The 24576-nt window shown below is 40.7% G+C and overlaps 1 protein-coding gene and 1 long non-coding RNA gene across 8 annotated transcripts in view; one reads left to right on the top strand and one right to left on the bottom strand.

The window, feature by feature from the left end:
* OSBPL9 (oxysterol binding protein like 9) overlaps nt 1-24576 on the bottom strand; it is a 53076-nt gene that overhangs the window by 27273 nt on the left and 1227 nt on the right. For 3 of the 7 annotated variants that reach the window (XM_422468.8, XM_003641708.6, XM_046944877.1), the window contains exons 2-4: nt 17582-17632; nt 13601-13679; nt 2328-2404 (exon numbers count right to left, since the gene is read on the bottom strand). In XM_422468.8, the coding sequence (XP_422468.4) occupies nt 2328-2404; nt 13601-13679; nt 17582-17632 (207 nt within the window). Of the gene's footprint in view, nt 1-959; nt 1035-2327; nt 2405-13005; nt 13684-17581; nt 17633-24576 lie in introns of those variants that run through there. The other 4 variants (XM_025152942.3, XM_004936787.5, XM_046944875.1 and 1 more) reach the window with 3 other exon arrangements.
* LOC121111418 lies at nt 994-8576 on the top strand. The gene is made up of 2 exons (XR_005861881.2): nt 994-1381; nt 1961-8576. It is a non-coding gene; the product is annotated as an uncharacterized LOC121111418 (long non-coding RNA).

Below are 24576 nucleotides of genomic sequence, written 5' to 3'. Positions count from 1 at the left end.
CTAAGAGTAACTTACTTTTAATATAAGAACATACAAAGAAAGCAAGGAAAACAACAGACTTCAGCTTCAAAATTGAGGCAAAAATAGATTACAAGTGTATATGAAGTGCTTCCTTCCGATTTTTGTTCCCTTTGGTACCATATTACTGCCAGCCCTCTGGACAGCAAACGTCACTTTGTTCATTTCTACGTGTTTATGACTCAGTTCTTCCCCAGTTCTTTGACCATTGCTCATTCTCACAAGTTTTTTTTTTTTTTTTCTCAAATGTTTCAAAACCATTCTAAAGGCTGAAGAACACCACAGGACACTGTGGCCAAATAAAGCTAGCAAGCTTACATCGGAGCAGGGAGCGCCCAGGCGCTGCTGCAGCTCTCCACCTCACACCAATGCCCCGTGCTTCGCCATCAGCTTCACGCACACACACACTGCCTCCTTTCAGCAAACTTTCTCACGGCTAACAGATATCTGCTTCACGCTAAAAATGAACTTAACCAGAGTTAATGACTCATTTTCTGAACTTGAAGACTCCATGACCAGATGGTTCTTCACAAAATACTGGAAGCTGCATGAAAATTTGATGAAGGAATCAAGAGAGGTATATACCTGGGGGCAAACACAGATGGACTTTTTGTATCTATTTGCACAGTTCTATATGAGAGCGATCCACACTTCAGCCTGGGCCACCTCAGAAAGCATCTTTACAGAAAATCCTCTCCGCAACGGCACTCTAAGCCCCGTAACTGCGTGGCCAATAACCCTCCTTGAACAGTTAATTTGTCTTTATCGTCCAAATAAGAGAAAGTAAAAGGATCAAGGAAGCCCACCGGCGTTCGGGTGTGGAACCCGAGCCCGGCCGGAGAACACCGGCGCTGCCCTCGGGGCGGAGTCGGTTTCCAATCAGGAAGGACTCGGCCCCCGGCGGCCTCGCCGCCACGTCCCCGCTCCCCGCCCGTACTCACACCGGCCATCCCTCGGCGCGCAGCGGTGACACGAGCGGCACGGAGCGGCGGAGCTGGCGCGGCGCCCGGCCCGATAGCGCCGCCTCCGGCGGGGCGGGGAAACGACCCCGCGTGCCGCCGCCTCGGCCCCTCCGTCCGCATGACGGGAACGGCGGCCCCGGGTTGGCTGCCCGCCGGGGGCCGCCCCGCCCCGCGGGGAATGGCGGTTGCCACTACGAGGCGCTGCGCGGGTGGGGCTGCAGCGGCGGTTCGTCCCGCGTCGGCTTCTACAGCCGGCATATTGGAAACGGTTCTTGAGAAGGAGCGGTGAGCACAGTAGTGTGGCCCGTGAGGTGCTACTCTCAGTGCTGAATTTATTTCAGGGGGCTGCAGATGTTTCTTACTATTCACCGATTTTGATTTACTCCCCCAAATATTACTAGGTAAAGTAATAATTTAATTGGTTGTGGCCTTTGAAGGAACACAAAAAAGTTCTTTAGGCAAAAAAAAAAAAAACCCGGAAACATTGCCAAGCAGTTTTTAGCAGGAAATTAAAGTAAACTGACTGAGAAAACACAAGTGGGATCAATTCAGGCTTGCTCTAATTCTTCAAATTGAGTAAATGTCACATAAATCAGTCTTTATAAGCTCCTTCCCTTTCTGTGATATTAAGGATTTTATTATGTTTATACAATGACAGCCTTTAAGACAATTCTCTCACTGTACTCAAAACATTCTAAACCTTTATTCAGTGCAAATAGCAAACACCTCCTTTGTATTTCTGCGCTGCCATCAGACAAACCAGGGATGAGAAAATCCCCTCCTGAAGTCTGGGCTTCTGAGGGATTACTGAGTCTCACAGACGTGCTCGGGTGCACGACAGTGCTGAGAACCACCCTCGGTCCACCATCCATTCTCAAAACCACTGACTGAATTACCAGCATGCAGTTTGTACAGTGGGTTCAAACAGAAGTACCATTCCTGTTATTCACAGAAGTTCAATGTTACTGCTCTAATTTCAGAACGAGATGGCACGCAAACATACGGCACTCTTCCAGACGTCTCATTCTGCTTGACTCAAAAAGGACCAACTCTCAGTTTAAAAAAAGAAAAAAGAACTAAACGTGTGACTATCAGTCTGGAACCAATTAAAACAACAGCTAATGAAGAGAAGTTTCATGCTGACTTTTCATGATGGTAAGACAAGAAGACAGTGACAGGAAGATTAGAACCTAATCTCTGGTACTCATACTGGTATCTTACTATGTCTGATCGCACAGGGCACAGAACAAGCAGATGCTGTGCAAGATTTGGTTGCTATTAGCAGTCATAGCACTGTACTTTGTTGTTCTGAGAAGTAAGAGAAGTAAGAGCGAAAGTGAAACTTGCCTGCAGCTGGAGGGTATGGCGGAGGATGGTGTCCTCTAAAGCGTGAATCCACTTCTCTCTCTCATCAGCATCTCGAGCTGAAAAGTAGTCCAAAGATATTGCTAAGTTACATGGAGTCTCACGCACTAAAAGCCGTAAGCAAACAGATCTGATGTTCTCACTAAATATGGAAGCGAAACTATAATATTTATCTTAAGTTATCAAGGACATAATTCCACAGTTTTCTTAATATCCTGTTTATTTTTCCATGGTTACAGCTCCATAACATTACTGTGCTCATCTGCCTTACGGGAGAGATGTTTCAAGTCATCATGCAGGCAAAAAAATCTCTGCTTTGTAGAAATTTTCCTCTCCATACTATTGATATTCTCAGTCCCTGCTCAAGTTAAGAATTTATTATTCCTTCACTTATGAATTTAAGTTTCTTTACAACTGATTATTTTAATTCATGCCACTTTTGCTAGTAATCCTTTAATAGTAATAAAAACTGAGGCTGATTTAGATGCAACAACATTCAGGTATGGAGATGTTTGGCAGCATCACAGTGCACTTCAGTGAGGCTCTGCATGCACAAGACTCTTCTAAGCATAACTTCTGTCAGGGTTGTAGTTCTCTTTACAAATATTTGGTTTGGGTTTCTCAACCACAAAAAAACCATCAGAAAGATACACTTCTAAAGAATGACTTAACACCATGGCAGCAAAGGGGACAGAACGGCCGCGTTACTGCATCACTGCCACCACGAGTGTACTTCAGTTTCATCATTACTTACAATGGAGAAAGCATGACTTGTTATATAAACAAACCTATTTTAATCTGAGCCCGTTTTAAATAGGTGAGTGCTTTTCTGCTCAACAGATATATATATATATATATATATATATATAGAAAGACAGAATAATTTAAATATAATAATATTACGTAAGAGTGATTCTGCTTTATTTCTATTTCAGGGATTATTTGTCCCTTGTCCATCTTTAGGGATATACAGGGGAAGAAAGTCTGCACACACACATCCTCAATTAATTAGATAATTTTACATTTTGTTAGTTACAAGCAACCTGTACTAAGTTATCCACTAAAATTCTGTTTCAGTGTGAATTTAGTAACTTTGAGCCTTGAAGAACAAGGAATAACCTGAAGTGTATCTATACAGACATGTATAAATCCTGATGTGACATCTTCACTGCGCTGGTCTCAAAGAGCTCCTTGCTGTGCTGGACGAGTGTTTAAAAACTTGAGGAGCAGAGTAAGGAGACACGAGGTGCATTACAAATAACAACAGAGGCCTTATGTAGACAGTACATAAACTGACCCCCATACAGATTTAGAATAGTTACTGACAATTGTTTCTCATTCCTCATTCAAGTGGAAGGTGCTTACAAGAAACAGGAAGTCTGCTAAAAGCAAGGAAAGCTGAAGTGAGCTGGCACCTATTATACACCTGAGAACTAAGATTCCTATCTGCCTTACTTATTATGAAGGTTAGAAAAAATATCTCAAAGTTATACTGAAATATACTCTCCAGTCTCAAAATGCTGTTTTCAGTCTCCCCATTCTCATCCTTCTGCTTCTATTGCTTTCATTCTTCAGAATTCTGCAGCCCGAACCCACCCATGCTCAATACCGCCACAGGTCTTCCAAATAGCTAAAATAAAAATTCCTTTGAATAAAATATTTATTACTTTCTCACAAATCCATTCCCTTAAGGCACATTTCATTGGCCAGTGGAAGGGGAGAGGGAAGGAAAGTGAGAAAGCCACAGAAGAATCATCTCCTGCCCTTGGCAGGGGCTAGCTGCAGGCTTTTTACCTAAGCACACGTGCACACAAACATCCTGTTCTTTTCCCAGCATAGCTGACACTTCAGCACTCATTTCAAGATCAGGTACATTTTCCTCCCATGTTAATTTGAATTGTTATTTACTTCTTTGGCTTTCCTTAGCAAGAGCCAAGAGCTAAGGTCTCCTTAGCAAGACCCCTTTGCCTGCTTTTTGCCAACTTTTCAGATGCACGTTCTGTGTGGCAGTGGTTGACATGTTTCAGTGTATGTAAGGATTCTCAGGCTTGCTTTTTTCATTGTTATTTGTGTTTTTTACATAACTGTCTCCTGGTCCTAAAGAACACCTTATTAGACAACTGTGGCACAAGTCATTGGACCAGACTGGTATGTAATTGACAAATTACGTGATACAACAATCCTGTGTTCAAGCTTTTTTGCCTGAGACTGTTTTAACTGAAAAAGGAACAATTAAGCTGCGGACCAGTGAATTAATCTTTGTGTTGCAGCAGACTTCCTATGACCTTCCAGACTGCCAGCAAAAGGAGGTCACTGTATTAAACACTAATCTCTATACACAGTGGCCCGTTAATAAAGGTTATCACATTTAGACTTGTGTATCGAGTGCTGTACTCACAGAACAGAGAAGGCTTATAGCAACAGGGAAGATCTAAAAACCAACTACTCAGTCCAGCTCAAAAACTGAACTCTTTCCCATGCTCATAAACAAACAGAACTTTCAGAGGTTCTATTCCTTGAATCGCCCATCTTACAGCTGTTTTTGCCACGGTTCAGCAGAAAGAAAAAAAAGAAGCTATACTTTTTTTCTCATATACGAGAAATGACAATGCTGTAGCATTGCGTGATCAATCTGTAGGTAAGAAGCACAAATCTCATCAGCCTTGCTACTAAGACAACGTCTGTCGTAAAAACGCAGAAATATCACCACGAGAAGACAGCTTACAGCACATAAACACACAGTACTGTAACCTTGTCAGCATTCTCTGATCAGGACCCAACTTTCAGACCATTTCTCCCCATTAAGGGATCCTTTCAGCTCTCCTCTATACACTCTTTAAAAAAAAAAATCATGGAGAAACAGCAGGTTACAGATTTTAGTAAAGCAGGCTGCAAGAGAAGTTACATTAAATCTAACCAAAATGGCTGCTGTGAGATTAGGTGCAAGTAAAAGCTCCCTAATGGTAAAAGCAATTTAGAACTGAACAGCTGCCAAAAGATCACTGATGAAAAAAAAATCAATGGGAACATTCAAAAAAGAGATTAGCTAACATACTTAGAAACAATTTATGGGAAAAACCTGCACACAATGGTCAGAGATCTGATATCCATCTATCTGTAGGAAAAGCTGGCTATCCGTTGCATTTTACCCTTAAAAAGGGTTACTTTGGAAAAAAATAGAAATAAAAATACTCCAATACCTTTTCAGCTAAAAAGACTGTGATGCACACCGTGTAGTACTTGCTCTGCACCAGCTGGTGGATTTCTTCAGCTGATGGGAGACTCACCCTGCTCCTTAGTCCCCATCCCATAGTGTCCCTGTCACAAGCACCCTGAAGTCAGCCTGACCTTTGTCATGCTTTGCCCAGGCTCCATTTCAAAGTTAGTACCACTCCCCTCTGCTCCAGTTCTTATGGGAAATCCTACTCCAGAATTTCTTCCTGCCAACATATTTGGGATAAGGCCATTAGTATCAGGACCAGGGAATGTCACCAGTATCTATGCATTTCTAAATGTGGAAGAACAGTGTCTGGTCCCTCTTCACAACAGCTGTGACAAAGAGATGGAGGGTAGGGAACAAGGGAGAGACATGAGTTACTTTCCCTAAGCCAATTCTAGCTAGACTGACAGTTACAAAACCGAACAAGGAACACAATATCTAAATGAGAACTCTTTGGCATTTAAAAGCCATAGAGGTGTTCAGCTGCTGACAGGTGATTGAAATGCTTTTACACTAATTGGAAAGAGCAGTGAAATAAAGGAGCCCACATCACTATATGAGTATTTGCTGTGGCCTTAGCCCAGTGGGTTAATGCAGTAGCTACCTTGTCAGCCAAATGTAAATGTATTGGGCATCAGCTACCCACCAAAATATCCATACTATCTGCAGTTGAGAGAACAAAACCAGTCCCTGTGTTCTTCTCTATTGTAAATGCAAGCATCGTTACCTCAGTTCTTACTGTAATTTGCCAGTGAACATCTGCAAATGGAAGCAGCTAAATCCACAGAGCTATACATTCGGTGCTGTATGCAAGAGGCAGGGATCACTGAAGGCTGAAACACTGCAAATTTACTATGATTGTGCCAGTAAAGCTCCTGTTACATTTTTCTATTAGAACTAGAATTTAGAAGAGAAATTACAATGTGTTCCCTTATGCTTAACCTTTTAATCCTTTCAGTCTGCAGCACATCCTTCGAAAGTTACCTGCATAATTCATTGCGACATCTCAGGCATGTCACAGACAGCCACTGGGTCCTTAAAGCAATCACAGCCCTATTTACGACCTGTAAGAGAAGCGCACTTAACCAGTATGCAGGCACACTGCAGTGAGATTTAGGATGATAATAATATTTGTACAAACTGCATTTCTTGTGATTCCACTTAGGAGCACTAAAGATGAGAATTATGGCTTCTGCTGAGGGCCTTCTATTATTCGGGAAAAGGATGCTTTGCAAGGCCCAAAATAAGCTCTCATACCTCTGAATCTCCCAAACTGCCAGGCAGGATATGACAGGGATTTAAAAAATATATCTATACTACGAGGAAAAGGTGGCACATGAACTGCTCTCAGCCTTTATTATAATTTCCTAAATACAGAATAGATGTTGTAATTTAGAGTTCCTGTATTTGCCGTGAAGATGTTGTATGTGTTTATACTTTAACCAAATGTTAAAGTACAAAGTAATGCATTACTTTTCCTGGCCTAAGCTTGATAGCGTCTAAAGATTAGATATAAGCAAGTTAGAGAACTCTCCACAATACGCTTCCCAGCAGCATTTCTAGGTCATGCACAGCAGTACTTGGAACACTGAAACTACAAAACACCATCTCAGAATTAGCAAGCTGGTGCCTTTTTTTCCCCCGTGTGTGTCTACACAGGCATCAGGATGAAAGAAAAGCCTCAAGATTTAGTTATAAAAACACAAGGTTACTTATAAATACACCGTGCTGTCTCAGTGAAATGCATACTTGATTTTCATTCACTGTGACCTACTTACGGGCAGAACTCAGTGAAAAAAAAGTCTATTACACCCACAGAGTCAATAGAGTCAATTATGCAGTCTTTATCCAGACAAAACTTAGTGGCACTGATTTGGACACAAAAATCCCATATTTTCTCTCCCAAGGTCAGAAGTAATGCAGTAGCCTTACACAGAAACATCCAGATGACAGACGTGAGATTCTTCCTATACTGAGATCAATAGGATTTTTACCACCAATCTCAATAGAGAGATTTTATCAGCAGTGCCCAATAACGCAGAAAAGTCACACTTTGTAGCCAATGCCAGAGGGCTGTTCTGTGGTTAATGAAGCGGCCTTTTAAAGTCACTGAGGGCCTTTCAAACCACAGAAAGACACGAGATGAAGCAGCGTTCCATACAAACATACCAAAATACCATCATTTCATTGCTTATGTGTATCCTTCTAACACACACAGTGCCCACATCTATCAGTAGGTTGAACACCATCTCAGTGCCTTATCCCCTCTGTATAATTCTGGAGCTGTCCCAGTCATTCTTTCCCCTTCTCCTAATGCTCCTCATGCCATTCTCCATCCATTCATGGGAGCCAACCCTCCTTTTGTTCTCCCTCCACCCACTGAAGACTCCGGTGCAGTTACTATAGATAAATAAAGTCTAATCTTGTCCAAAGAAAAAGCACCAAATGGTCTCCTGTGCGCAATGCATTAAGAAGCTTTATATGTGATCTTAAGAAATCAGTTAAAGTGCTGCTTCACTGTTACCTCATTACAACTTCCCCATTGCTTCACTGTCATTTGGAATCAAATTTACGGGTTGCTTTTTGAGGGAGCTCTGTAATCAGTGCATAAACACAGCCTCGGGCGGAAACTTCTGTGACAAAGGCAATCTATGGTCAGGAAGCTATTGGTTCTCTCTGGGAATTCACAAACAATCTGTAATGTACTAATCAAGCACTTTTCAATGTGAGACAATCTGCAAGTACTATGTTTTCATCAGGAAGTGTCAATTCCAAGTGTCAAACCTGGAATTTCTTGTTAAAACAGAAGAAAATGTTGAACCTCTCACTCTGTCTCTGTCCTCACAACGAGACCTTTCCTGGCTTTTTCTCCCCCTTTCCTCGCACTCACAAAGCTCCTTTTCAGAATAGCTGCTATGTATCATACCTTGAATTCACGTAATAGATTCCGACTGGTTCCAAAAGTAAAAAAACAATAAATACAATAAATAAATAATACAACGTGCCACATATACAGATGCTGTTTCTAAGTATTATTTCCTTTGCTACTCCTAATTTTCACATAAATTTCAAGATCTTCTACCATGAAAACCGAATGCAGGCAGCTCCATTGAAGATGGTAAACTTATGGTACGATAAGAAAATGATTTCAACAGTAGACAACTGTAATACAGGATGCTGAGGGTGCAAGAAGGAATGGCATGAACAGTAAAAGCAGAGCCAGGAGCCATTCCCTGCACTTTGGCCACAAGTTCTGACTTCCCAAAATCTCACTCAAGAATTTAGTAAGAAAAAAACACCAACAGATAGAGCGAATAGAGAGGGTGTCAGAAAACATCATACAGCAAAAGTTAAACCTACTTCTGGTTCTCAGGGGAATTTCTGTAGTTTTGCTGAACAGAGGAGGATTATTTCAGCCGCAGAACGCCGTGTAGCACAGACCTTGTCAGGTTTAGAAAGCAGAGCTATTCTGTCATGAGAAGAGAGGACAGATAGCACAGCTCTGCTGTAAGTCTATGAAGAGACAAGTCTGGAAATTTTGCCCTCACATAGCTGCTCTTCTTCTTAACTATAATAGCACTGCTGAGCAGAGAATAGAGAGGGATTTGCTGCTTCAGCATCACCAGAACCCCCAAAAAGCCCTGAAAAATGTTAAGTCAGGATAAATGATGCAGTCATAACAGACAGGAAAATCACCGAGGAAACCAGCACACAAGATTTTACACCAAAATCCCTTGGCGGGCATTTTTCCATATCAGATAAAATTTAAAAAGCTCTCCAGATTTTTCAGAGGGAAGGCTGCAATTCCTGAAGTGTCATTTAAATGGGGTAATGTGATGGACTCAACTGCCTTCTTACACCACAGGGGCAAGTTTCTGTACTCCACGTGGTGGGCAATGGTAAAGTTTTACAAGAAGCTATAAATACTGAGCATTTCCCCAGGCGGTACTGAAACACAGATCTAAAGCCACTATACTTAATTTTGACAGCTTAACACAAATACAATCTCAAATTGTAATACTGCTCAGCAGCTAAGGCCTTTGTGGGCCCCAGGATATCCTTGGTAAACACTGTATCACACATTAACAAAAATTCCCTGCATTTACAGCACTACCTTTTGCTGTGTATATCCTCCCCTCTTTTCTCAGCTGGGATGCTATGCATTATGCATCACAAAATAAACTAGAAACTGGGTCAGGATGGGGAAGAAGGAAAAAAAATCTACCTTTACCAGCTGACAGGACTCACATAATGGGTAATCAGCTGCACAGCAATGTTCCTGCTTCCTCTCTCAGATTACTTTTGTGGCAAGAATAGGAAAGGAGAGACAAAAGCTAAAGCAAAATCATCTCAGATCAATGCACTGGACCGCCTCCAATCTTTCAATTCTTTATTACACACACAAAGCAGTGGAGACAAGACTTGTTTGCCTTCCAAGGAAGAGTGCTGTACAAATAAGAGCTGAGTTTTCAGGTAGGAGTTTAAAAATCTGAATTCTTGTTTCTGAATACAACGTATGCTTAGTGAAGTAATTCAGTACAAATAAAAGCTGTGATTGTTTCAAGTTAGATAGCAATTTGAACATCAAGAAGGCACACTTGCCAAACTATCTTGAACTCTTGAATTCAAGTCATGAGCATCCCTGTGAGCAGAAAGAGCAGCAGTGATATGAAAGACAGAACTTACTTTCCAGATTGGAAGTGCTTATAAGTTGGTGATGAGACGAAGATATTAAATGGGGGGAAAAAAAACTCACAGCGTTTGAAGGTTATGGAATATTTAGAACAGGGATATGTATTGCAGCATGAAAACATACAGTATCAAGAAAGAGCTTCCTGACAGGAAGGTTCATTAAACTTACAGTATTATCCCAAATGTCTTCAGTGCATCTGAACTGAACAAACTCATGAGGGAATGAACGCCTTGAGATCTACCTCATTTGGAAGCCTTAAAATAAAGCCACGTAACTGTATAATATATTACGACCAAACAAGGACCAATCAGGAGATGAAATACATTACTCTTAAATATATTTTAAAATTCCTGTAGATGTTTTACCCCTCCTTTACAACCCAACAGAGTAAACAGGTACCAATACTGCAATGTGTAACAACAAAAAAAGGGAAGGAATCTGCATGGCAGAGCCAAAATTGCACTGACAGTAAAATCAAAACATGCTGTTTGTTTTATTACCCATATGTATTCAATTCCATTCTTTCCTTTATAATCAGGTATTAAGTGTATGGATGCCATTTGGTATTTTTGCAGTCACCACTCAAAGCCTGCACTTTCTTCATAATAAAAACTTCTCAACTTTTACCAATTTTCAATATAAACATGGCCACTTAAAAGCCTGGCTGCAAACAGAACAGGGGCAGACTGTCTCAAGCAGCAACAAAATGCAAACTACACACTGGAAGGATTGAATTTCCCAAGGTCCAGTAGGAGACAAATCTTAGTGGGAGATGCTGGAGGTTTAGTGCTTCAGAAATTCAGTTTCACACACATGGAAACAACATTCCTGACAACCTGACAACTTTAAGTGACTTATCTGGCCTTCATCGCACTACTTAGAGCTCTGCAGTGTTTGATAGAAGTGCAATCTGAAGCTACTGAAATTAAGAAATACAAAATCCAGCAAGAAATTTTTCCTTTGTTTCCTTCAAATTCTATCACTGCCCGTCAGCAACATTTCACTGAGGCAAAAGCAGATCCAAATCTTCACCAATCGGTACTGAGAAGTATGAGTACACAAAAACAGTTTTCCTCTGGAGCCATTATGAGAAATTGCTCCTCTGCAGATGGGACTCTAACTTACATACAGGTCAGCAGATGGTTGAAATCTTGATATTTTTAAAACTCTGACATTTTCCCAACTAGACCCCACGTTGTTTGGACCTCTGCCTGTCTTTGGGAGTGAAAGAAAGTGAGAAGGAAGATGCAGTATTTTTTGAAAGTTGCTGTTTCTGAAACTCTCTTCTCTTGTACAAAACTTCTCTTACAAAGGGGGATACATTTACAGCTCTATCTCACAGAACAAAAGTTCTATTTGAATCATGAACAAAAATCTTAGAAAGAAATTCTTAGCAATGCTGCATGTAGCCTGCAAGTCTGTTCTACATTCTCTGTAGTCCCAGAATGCATACTGTAGTATTTACATAATTATCCATTCACTGTTCATAACTGATAATGATCTATAATTCATATAAACTAAAGTCTATATAATAGAGAGTGAATTTAACATAATGAACAAACTTTGTATGAGGCATACAGTATGCATTTACATTGACCTGCAGATATAGTTTCACAGAGGATGTTATATACCAAAATATCTCAGCACTAATATCTTACCTATATTTTCACTTTTTCACTTTACAGACGTATATTTTAATACTGTGCTAGCATCATTACAATTTGCTGGATGGCAGGGATGTTAGTTTAATAATAAGCTAACAGAAAATACTGTACAAGACCTTAGTTTTATACTAAAGCATACATACGATTGCTGACCTGATATAAAACGTACACAAATTGAGATTAAAAGCATGAGATGTTATGTGACAAAACTGGTGTTCAGAAATTAGCAATATTATTTACAGCAGTATTTGGCATACAACATTGTATACCAAATATGATAACAACACTGCATACCAAATACTATCAATCTTCTAAGACATTTAGCTGCTCAATAGAGAATACAGTACATACCATATAACTGTGTCAGAGACATATTATAAAGGGTTTATCTTAGTAACTAACGATGAGAGATTTCTAGATTTACCACTATCAAGTTCTCAAATATTCAGCAGTATTTAACTTCAAAGTACTGAAAGACTGCCAGAGTACTGCATTCCATTACTGCATTAGCAATTACCTTGCATTTTATCAGCTATCCTTAGGAATAGTAGATTTAAGTACTGTTAGCTCAGCATTATGAAGGTATGTTTATGAGGCTTAATGCAGTGAAAAGCCAGAGTACAGCAGCAGCATTTAGGAAGAATTGTAGCACAAGGAATACAGATTCCAGCGACAACGTGGTGTACAATAAATGTTTATCATCAGAAATATTCAGACAAACACAATAGGATAAACGATTTTTTCCATTTCCAAATCACTGATTTAAAAAAATATGTACAGTACAATATATGCTACAAAACTGTTCCAGCTTATGAAAATTAATAACTGCTTGCATGCTAATGTGCCTCTTGGATATTCAGTTTGTAGCTTTATGCAAAATAATTTAATTCTTCAGCTAATTCATATTAGAGGAAAAGCAAAGGAACTAACAAACATCAGCCGAAAATCATTTTAATCAAACTTCCCCAGGATTTTAACATCAGGAAAAAAGAAGTTATCCAGACAATGTTATCACAGTATTTTGTTCTACTGCAGCAGATAAAATCATTTAAGGAGTACATAGCAATGATAATAGTACCTTACCCTTTCTACCGGTGAACCATAGCATGCAATGACGAAACATAGCAGTGGCAGATGGCATTGGTGTTAGTAAATGTGAATAAAAGGATAATAGCAGAGAAATGGTGACTGGCAGACAAGACACAGAAATGTAGATGAAATGAACGCAAGCTGGTAAATCTTGAAGCAAAGCTCCACCTTTAAACCAAATGTTGCCTCTAGTCTCCTCATAATTGAGCATTAAGTTCTATTTGGATACAAATTGCAACCTGCCGACCAGTCTTGATTCTCTTCATATAGAAACGCATAACTGTATCTTGATAACGAAGATCAGAAACGTTCAGTAAGCGAAACCCACAATCAGGAGCCCATTACTTTCTCCCAGTGAGTGATTTATTCTTTGTATTTTAAATCTCCAAATCCTGCCAGAACCAGTCTCTTTCTAGCACATATGTATCCACTGCAGATGTAAATCCCTGCCTAACCTGCAGCACCCCTGGATCCAGAATGTTCTCAGCGTGCTCATTTACGCTGTTCTGTTGCCAAACGTTTAAAATCATCCATCAAATACAAGTGGAATCTATTACAAGAAAAAAAACAATCTCTTCTGTCAGCTCACCCTGAAAATGGAAGGTTTTCTGATCAACAGTTATTGTGAAGGTGCTGTCGTCCTCATCGTCTATACCAATCACAGCTCCCTGTGAAACAAAGAACAAAATCCTGATAAGGCAAGCAGTGACATCAGCAGCATACACTCTATCACTACACCACTGGAATTTAAAAAGCCTTGACTAACTGTAAGCACACCAAATACTGTACAGAGCAGATTCTCTGTTTAATTAAGGGTTGTAAGTCAGTTCTTTAATAGAATACAGAATTTGATAAAACAGTATTTGTAAAACTTAATGATTTGCTGGATGATAATGCAAATCTTTTACCTTTGCAATGGTGGCTTTATGCTACAGCATCATTATAGTAAACAATATTCTACTACTCTCTACCACATTTCAACTCATATTTTAAAACATGGGGAGCAATAGTTTTTAAGCATTCTCCATGTCTAAAAAATACCCATTTGCTGCTACTCTACAAAAGCAGCTCCTGACCTAATTTCATCCACCAGTCCATGAAAAAATCATTCCAGCAAAATGCATTTGTCCCATCACGTTGTGTCACTGGTACACTGCATGGTCTAATTTTCAGTCCCTAAGTAAATACCAACAATAAGTCAATGGGATGCATCAAAGGCCGCTAGCTTTGTCTTCCAATTGGTGGTGACATTTCAGAAGGGAATGTGAAGATCAGATAAAGGCGACCTGTGCTCAGCTATTTCCAAATCCATCCACTTCTGCCATTCCTGACCCCCTTCCCCCCCCAAAATACATTAAAAATAGCACAATTTCACCCAGGAGAGGAAGACATTGAAAACAAGTCTTTCTAGGCCTCTATCAACTCCAAAACAAAAATTATGAGGTGTAGTTCAAGATGCTTCAAAGATCCCCAAAGTATTTACTTAATTTCTTTCCTCCTTCTCCAGGACATCCAACATCACATCCTGTTTTTTCCTTGCCCCCTCCCACAAATCAGGAGGACATCCCTGGCAGGTGAACCCATTTAAAGGGTACGTCCTGCCCTTATAGTGCAAGTACACCGCAAGTAACAGCAGCACCAGCACCCTGAGTCAGCTCCAACACGTGTCAGCAACAGAGGAGGGGGTAAGCACTGGGTTGACCAAAACATCAGAATCAGTTTGGTACAGATCTAGGGGCAGGGAAATCTCTGGCAATTTCATTTGCACACATTCCTCACAGCTCCTCTGACTGGCTGAGGGCATCCACACCTTTTGCTAGGCTGGCTGCAGGTACCACAGGGCAGAGGAAGGAAGGAACAGATCCTATATAAGAACAGCACCAACCAGTGTAACTCAGGGCTATACAGCAGGCAAGGAGACGTCCAGACATTTCTCCCTCCACTGCCATAAGTTCTCCAAAAGCACATTTTTCAAGGACAGCTCTGCAATCACTAAACAAGAGGCACCTCAGAAGCACAGCCTAGCCAGCAAATACTTCTGGTACCATGATATTACAACAACCAGATGACTAGCCGTTACACACAGGTCACTCCGAAAGTAATGCCTCCCATTTATTTCCACGGAAACTACAACAAAGAGCACAATAACATTGTTTGATACGGCAAATTCTCAGCTACAAAACACTGTTTTTCAACAGTTACCACCATCAGCCGTGCATTTTTGCCAGTGATGAACATGAGCTTGCATGCCGTGCTCGTAAACACAGCCACTGCTGAAACGCACCACCCACCGCCTCACTGTGCTCACATCCACTGTTTGGTCTCCACAACCATTCAGCAAGTGTTGATGAATGTCAACGAGTGCCATTTTTTCCGTATGGAGGAATTCAATGACACATCTTTGCTTCATACACATTTCCATGTCAGACATCATTTTGTCAGACTACCCCTGTGCTGCCATCTGTCACACGGCAACAAAATATAATGGAATATTGGTAAGAAGATTCAACCTCTGCTGCCATACCACCAACATCTGCCTCTGGCACGTTCATGGGCCAACGCAATAAAATAGGAGGCATTACTTTTGGAGTAAACGAGAGTAAATGGAGTATTTGAGAACTATCTGGTAATCATGCAGTGCACCAGTGATCAGCCAAAAGCCTTTTGCTTACAGAAATCTTAGGCAGGACCTAAGCATAGTACAGATGACACAGATTCTTCTATGAACACACCTTCCTAAATAATTCATGACAATAAAAAAGGGGCACAATTTGAAGATGAAACTTCAGAGCCTACGAAGCACAGGTATAAAACAAAAAGAGGCAAGGAACAAGCTTTTAAAAATGCATTCCATTAAAAAAGGAAGTACTTCAGAAATCACATGTTTGTTTATGTTCACACCTACAGTTACAAATCAACAATTACTCTAAACAGAAAACCTCTTTGATAGAATTTCACATTGCAGAAGCCCATCTGTTCAGGTCCTGGTATTGTCATCTGCCAGAAGAGCTGTGTTACAAAAGCAGAAAGACCCCTTCCTCCCTCACAAAATAAACCCACATGCGTTCAGAGAAAGGAGTCAGCAAATCTCTGCAAAATTCCTAAGAGTAATCTGGGGTGGGAACATGGCAGATGGGGAAAGAGAGAAGGATTCTTTTATCTTATGCAAGTAAAAATGAATAATGCAATGTTGAACAGACTGTTCACTTTTAATACTTCCTAAACTGACAGGCTGATGCCAACCTCCACATTGACAGGCTCACAACACTATCAAAGCAGACATGGTTTTTCAGACTAAATTTTTCTAGACAATGCAAAAAAACAATCTTACAGACCTTTAGAAATGTAATGTTGCAAAAAGTGGTTTGAGTTTATATTACCCTTAAAGAAGTTATAATCACGATACCAATACAATACAACAGGAAAAGTGCAATAAAATCACCTGAAATGCAGATGAACAGGGATTCTCTGTATGAGTCTAACTAAGGTTGTTGGGACCCCTTTATTAAGCCCATAGGAAGATCAGAAAGTGTTAACAACAGAAGGAAGGAATAACTGCAATAAAAAAGGCAGAGTTCTACTGCAACACTCATCAGATTCTGTGTCAGGCCACAGATCACTTTCCCTATATTTCTCTTTAAGACTCAAAATGCTCCCATTCATGTCCATTATCCTTCTGACCTATTCACCCTGTTTAGATCAGCGCCTCACAAAGTATACTGGAGTCAGAGATTCTCTGAGAAATGGGGAAAACCACAGCAAAAGGACACACGCAAGAGAAGTTTCTGAAAGTGCACGACCGCAAAGCAGAACCTGAGCACATGTAAAGCCATCGCAGCATTCCCAGCTCAGTGGAGTGCTGTCACTTCAAACCACAGAATGTCCCAGGCCAGGACAGGCAGCACTCAGCTTCCCCACTTCCTACCTCTGTTTCCCCAGTTTTTATCCTCTCTCAGCAGACATTTTTAAAATTTCTGTCCCTCCCTTTCAAGAACTCCAGTACTTTGCCTTCCTTCTGTACAGACAACTGGCTGAGTAGCATTACTACACAAGTACCCAGAATGAAGCACAGTCAAGTGGTGGGCCTACAGCATCCAAACTGGCAGAATGAAGGACACGGGAACAGAATAAAGGAAAACCAGAAGAACAGAAGGAAAGCAGTTTTGGAATAACTTCTGTAGGTGTAGAACTTATATCTACATATATTTGTATTCACATGAAATGAGAACTGCAAAAAGCAACTTTATTGCAGCATTTTATTGTTAACTCGTTGCACTTTGCCCTATGATGCTTTTTAGACAGTGTATAAAGCACACAATGCTTTTATACAATATCACAGAATAACCTGAGTTGGAAGGGAGCCATAAAGATCATCGAGTCCAACAACAGAACGCAATTAGCCTAGCATGTCACTTGACCTCTAACGTTTTCTTTCTTTAAATACTTTCACTACTTCAATGCTTTGCAGAGTCAGCAACAGAGCAAAACCTCAAAAGTCTCCTTGCAGTTCTCTCCCCTACACCATATTATCCACAGTGAGACATTAAGTACCAAAGAAAATAATACTCACTCTTAGTCTAACACATCCTCGGCGTGATCCTCTCATCATTTTGTCTTTTGACTGAAAGAAAGAAAAAACAGAACACTGGATTAACAGATTTAGTAACAATTGCAAGGACATGCTGAGACATGTAAATTATTCAGCCTCTTCCTTAGCGTCTCTGTTTGAGGCACAGACCATCTGCTTATAGATATCCAACCCATTTCTAGCTTGGAACTGTTCTAAACTTCCAGTTTGTCAGCAACTTTCCAGCAATATTTTAAATGTTACGGGGCAACACTGGCAAGCTCAGGTAACATGCACACCAATCCTTTAAGATAAAGGAAAAAAAGGAAGCATTCTGAGTAGTCCTGAATATTTTGTCTTCTTATAGACACAAAACATCTTCTGGTCTTCAGTTACTTCCCCTTTATTTTTTAATTTGATGTATTGCATCCCTTCTCTGTTACCACCCCAACAGCCAAACTGCATTCTTTCAGGTCATGGAAACATTGCTACCTCTGCAATTACATGAACAAGTTCTCCTGCTGTCACCTTCTGAAACATTCTCTTCTCTCCAGCAGTATCTGAACACTTCTTTCTAGACAATCTATGGCTGTGACTACGACCAGCTCTATTTTCACTGATGCCACTAGACAACAAAATCAGATTGATCTTAGTGGGGAAAAAAAAGACAGGAACCAGAACTGTCAGTCTTCATAGCAATAAAATACTTTCATCTGCCACACGTTTGAGATATCACTCCATTAAAGCTATGCTACAGCTTTTTCTCTTGTGGAAACCACAAAGCAGTCACAGCAAATCCTGTTCACTAAAGGTAATTTAGATTACAGTAGTGCAGTGGAATTGCCAGATCGCGGCCTGAACCAGTGGCTGAGCACCAGGTGAGAAGGCACGGCCAACCCACAGAGCTCGGGTGCATGCAATGCACCTGAGTGACTGTTGGGGTGGAGCCTGAGCTCACCCCTCCTCACCCTCATTTAAGGGTTAGCAGCCAAGGGAGCAGCCTGTCTTTAGAGACTGTACTCCTCTTGAGCTGTCACTGGCTGATGGAAGGAGTGAACTAATGTTTCTTTGTCATCTTCTGTTGCTCTATAGTGCTTATATCCCAGTAGGAAGCACTGCTATCGCCTTTTTTGCCCCACAAGTAGCCAGAACTTCCAATGAAGGAAAGGTTTTGTTACTAGGGGCACAATTCACTAGAGTACACTTACACACGTGGTTTTCAAGAGAGTGCACTCCTAAAATGGGAGAACACTACCGAGAGCTTACTGCTCCCTCTAGTGGCTCCCAGAAGAAATACTGGCATGAGCTCAGCAAGAAAATAATCCCTACGCTGAGGATGCACCTCCAGATGAGCAGAAGGAAAGAGAAGCAATTCGGGCAGCTGGCAGTGCAGAGTGCAGGCAGACACCACGCCTGGTGCCACCCGGTTTGGTCCTGCTCAGGTTCTGGAAGCAGTTGAGAGCAAGGATGAGCAATTCCTGGCGCAACAGAGGGCAGAATCCTATCAACCTTGACTTTCTTTGCAGAGATTGATTAGCAACTCAACCACAAAAGGTGCTATAAAAGCCTTTACTTTTCTTGTGCATCACATTTTAATGGAGTGGAAATCGAGTTTAAACTTTATAGCATGTAATGTTCTTAGTCTGCAAAGAGATTCGCAAGATAAATCACAAGTTCAGTGTGGACCTATATACTGACCATTTCCCCGTCTTCAGACACGGCTTTAATTGGTTCACATGATTACAATGAAGCAGCAAATCTAATTCACTCTAAAGGACTGAAGCACCTACCACTCCAGTATCCATACTGAAGCATGCAGCTATCCTCACTAATCGCACTGTGCACTCTCGGAAGGACATCTTTTACTCAGTGCTGCAGGACTTTAAAACATACAGCAGTTGATGTTCTACATTTGGTCCCCTCTCTACTCCCAAATAGGTTTTTACAGAAAATAAAACTTGGACAGCTATTCTTAAAGCTGGAAGTTTTACCTTTTGGTTGAAAGGGAGAACGGTAGGCATGGATTTTCAATGCGCTCTATGCTTGATCAAGAATTCCTGAATAAATAAAGCATCCTGTAACTGTTTTGAGGAATGTTTTGAGGAATGTAAGGAAAATAATCTGTCACTTATCAGTTTCTTTCTGGCATTCACACAGTAAAGTTTGATCAAGTACAGAACTGACCTAATGTATGGCATTCCATGCAACCTACATCTTCTTCAGGAAATGAAAATATTGCCTGGGTCTACTTAAAAACAAACAAAACTGAAACAAAATTAAGATCCCAGCCCTCCCCAAAGCCTTCAATCCCCCTTCACATCTTTAGAACTACTTCATCTGCATGTCAGCTCTCGCATGGGAAGATTAAGATTTCAATATTAAGTCCTACTGTTGTCTGCCTCCAAAACCTTTCAGGCACAGGGCTCTTGTACAGGTACGTTCTTGACTCAGTGCTGCCAAAGAAATCTCTAAGGTAAGTACACAAATGAGCAATAACACCAGTCGTCATTTATTTCCCTATAGGGAGGAGGGATGTGAAACAAGGTCTATTTATAAACTCTGCAGTTTAACTACATGTACAGGACCACTTGTATAATAGCTGTTGTTCTTGTCAAATGCTAAGGCAACACTCATTATTCAAGCCAAAGTAAAATGTGGCAAATCAAAAACCCCAACGCACAGCCCCCAGACCATTCCTCCAGCTCACCCTCTCAAAGGAGGGCCTCCCCAAGCAGAGGCAGCAATGACATCTAACAGCAACAACAGCTGGGGTTGGCGGTGCTTACAGAGCGCTACAGCATCTTTAATCCCTTTAACCATTCTGGGTTAGGTAAAATTTACAGGAACAGTGGCAAAGACATCCCAAAGTTGCTTGAGATCTCAACTCATCTCACTGCATGCTCTGAAATGAAAACTGCAGGCAGCTGCTGTGCCCAATGCTTTGACTTTTGTGGATACAGTCGTAAAGCAGGAACCAAAACCTCAGCCACCTCTAAACAGAGAGTAGAAGCAAAAACTTCAAGAAAGCATTGTACTTCTAAGCGTTTAGAGTCTCAGTTACATTAAATCAACATATTTCTTGCCTGACAGTGCACATGCATATTAATTTGCACTGACAAAAAAAGCTGCAACAACTGACTGCTAGACATGAAGCATAAATTACAGTTTGCTTTTTGAAAGGAACATTTAGGCATCTGAAGATGACAATGAACACCAAAGGAAAAGCTGCCTTCTATCAGCAGGAAAACTTTAGTACTACTAAAGTGGTTTTAGTACTTTAGATCTATGTAAGCAGAATCTTCAGAACCACAGTTAGCACATGACTTGCACACTACTGCTTCACCAAACCATCCCATCTTGGTTCAGAACCTGCATGAGCACCCAGCTCCACTCATCACATCAGCAGAGCAGACAACACGGCTGACTTTGGGAGGGCAGGTGACATGCAGTTCTGAGTGCCAATACAAAATTACCCCATCAGATGCTTTTAAACAAATCTGAGCAGGCACAGTATATTTATAGCAGATGAGAAACGCCACAGACACGCAGCACAAAGTGATGATCAAGTACTGAGAGAACTGAAACCAGACACATTGTCTAAATACTGAAGAGAACAGTATTAATGAAGCATTGCTGAAAGCAAGTCATGTGGTGTCACACAGAAATCACCTCTCTTTGTTTCCAGGAAATAAGTACTGCTCAATTCTTTGCGTGAATAAACTCCCGAGGAGGAAAATCCAGTGCCAATCATGAGACCCTAGCTATCTGAGAAAGAGAAGAAACAGATCTCTGAAAGACCACCTTTCTGATGATACCAACATCTGTGTAACTGTAAGGGGTCTTACATTCCAGACAGAATTATGGCAACACACTGATGTGTCACCTGCAAATTGGTGATGTATCTCCCAGCCTTCAAAGCCCCAGGAAGAGAAGAAGCGTTAGCACACACCTAAGGCCAGCAGATGGAAATACCTGCTTCTCCTTTTCCCACACCCCCATCATAAAGGGGACAAAACTTACACAGGCAGATTTATTACACATGATGAAAAAATATTTCCAAGTTAAAAATATACATTAACCCCTAGGAATATTTTCACATTTTAAACTATACAGTGTCTACTAAATTCCTTATGGGTAATTTTCTCTTTATACAAAGAGTGCTTTACAGGATATGCAAAGCAAAGCCATATCTGTGTATTCTAAAAGAGCACTATAGGCTAGATATCCAAGTGCAAGGCAAGTAGATGCTTAGGGACACTATATGTAGTTTCCTTACAGCTTTGTCTGTTTTGTAGATTCAGGGCTGTTTGCAGTGCGTGTGACAGACCAAATTATAGCAGAAACTTCGTCACATCAGCTCAGAATGGAAGGCAGAGACCTCAAAAGGTATGGCTGTAGAAAAGCAGATGTTTTTTCCTATTTTCCTCAGTTTTTTGCACACAGCTGTTGACTGAGAAACCGTATTAGGAAAAAGCAGGAAAATACATTCAACTGAAAGTCTCTTAATATGGAGGCACTGAGCCACGGCTCCGGCTTCAGAGGCATCATTTGAAATCAAGTTAATGAGATTTGTGTTCAGTTTACCATCAAAGAAAGATTCGTGAAACCGTGGCAAAATCTGAGCTTTCCTCCTTAACATCTGGATCATACACTCACAAACAGTTCCTCAAGGCAGCACAATGACTACTGAAGCTGCCAAGCAGCAGAAATCTTTTAAAAGCACAAGGGGAAGAATGCTGTTGCAACATCACAACTGCTTCCTCCTACCAACTGTTTTCATACAGATTTTGCTCCTGAAATGGTTTAAGTGTATGCTTTAAAAAGTATTTCGATGAAACAACTAACAGCAACAACAACAGGCTATCTGAGCATTCAAACCTACTCTTTAAGAACTTACTGGTAGGAGAACTACAAAACCATTGGAGGCTACCCAGTTTGGTTCCAAAAAGGCAAACTACGGAGCTGTCATACAGGGTATTTTTCTTTCAACCCTCTGCCTCTACTCAAGGCAGCTGTAAAGTCTGCAGCAGTCCCAACAATACCTCAAATAGCTATAAAGTTTTAAAGTGCTTTATGAACTGCACTCCCTGTATCCTGGCCTTGCTGTTAGCGCTGTTGGCACAGCTACACCAATTCAGCTTTCCATACAATTAAAATATTTATTTACAGAATACAGATGAAACAAGAATTGTAAATCAGATTTTCAACCTCAAGGGCCTCTCTGGATTATTTCTACAGGATTCCCAAGGGCAATCACAGCTAGGGTTGTGTATTTAAGACAGCACTGCCATCAGGAAACACAACAAAAAGCAAATTGCTTTCACCTCCCTTTTCCTCCATAGCAATTTCTTTGTCTTCACAATCTCTGCCAGTACAAAGCCAACACGTTTTCACACTGACGTGCAGAAAGAAAACTACAGAATGAACTCAACTGAAAAAACAAATCAGCAGAAAGTTGTTTCTCAGCTGTAATCCAGCTTTAGGAACAACTTTACAACTCCTGTGACAACAGAGATGATCTATTTGGAGCTTTTTCTTTTCAATATTGTCAGTGCTTCCAGATGCATTCTGAAAAAAATGTGGTGCTTCAGTAGCCCTGCATTTGCTGCACCTCTAAGAGAAACAGTGGATACACAAATCAAAGAATGTTAAGGGAATAAAACATAATCTCTCAAACCATTGGCCAAACTAATCCAAAATGGGATACAGTCGTTTATTTCATATTTGTTTCTTCTTAAAATGAAAACAAAACAAAAATAAAACAAGAACCATTTACTGCTGCTAGACAAATCATTTATCTGAGCAAAACCACATAAAGATAATCCATACTTGGATAGCAAGTGCAGGCCATGCTCTCTGGAATATATCACTCATAAATAAATTCACACAAACATAATTACAAGCAAAACTGAGGATGAGAATTGATGAGAAATGTACAAACACAAACTGCAAACTACAGAAAAAGAAAGCAGAAAAGAGCAAACTCAATGTAAGAACTTCTGCCTTGCTCCTTGTAATCTTTTATCACGTCAGGATGTAAATGTAATTGAATTCATTTGTTCCTCATGTATGTATTCAAAACATACCTAGGTTAATAACTATTCAAGTTAGCAAAAGAAAAGGCATACTAATTTAGGTGCAATACCACAGAACAGTAGCTCTCTTTAAATGCTCATTTCACATGAAGGGGACTCTTCTGCAGCCTATTTTACACTATTATGCAAGAAGATGAAATACAACCATGCAAGGACACGCCTAGGAACAGACCTACTCCTTTGTTTCTCTCTCCAGTGAAAAGTTCAGCTGCATCAGACATTAATGCCTTGCAGCTTTCCATAGCTCCCCTGCCAAGGGCCAGCTGCCTCCTGCACCTGCTGGAGAAGGCTCCTCTATGCTCAACTTCTTGGACTGAAACAGGCTAAGGAGTCTGTAAGAGGTGAGGAGAAGGTAAAAGTAGATGAGTTAACCATAAGCTCTCGTATCAGCCAAGTTGTTTCCAGGTGCACACCTATGCAGCCAGGTGGAAACAATCTCAACATACCCCACCCATACATCATGCACATCAGGAAGGGCTAGTTTCAGGCTCAAAATCATGCAGCTGCACCTACACACAAAGATTGTATTGCTTCAGGCTGAAACTGGCTCAGAGCAAATAGTGCTCAGCTGCATGTACTTGATCACACAGGTAAGCTTTTACTTCAGAATACAAGCACACATACACAAAAACACAGGCAAAATCTCTGAACGACCATTTCCTACCCAAAGCTCCCCAACTCCTGACGTTCCTAATTATTATTGTTGATTCAACACAATCTTGGAAACTACCATTCTGAACTGAAGTACTTTGCAGACCGATACAGAAAGCATTCTGTAGGAACGATTATCTGCAGGACTCAGTGGCACAAAGCAGAGAATGGGGTTTGATTTTCTGATCTCAAGTAGAACTTTGGGGGCAAGTAAGTAAAAAAAAAAAGTTTGAGAACTAAAAGTCATTATAA

This window comes from Gallus gallus, chromosome 8, assembly GCF_016699485.2.
Source record: "Gallus gallus isolate bGalGal1 chromosome 8, bGalGal1.mat.broiler.GRCg7b, whole genome shotgun sequence".
Lineage (NCBI taxonomy): Eukaryota > Metazoa > Chordata > Aves > Galliformes > Phasianidae > Gallus > Gallus gallus.
The sequence above is the reverse complement of the archived record's forward strand: the minus strand, read 5'-3'. Positions and strand labels throughout refer to the sequence as shown.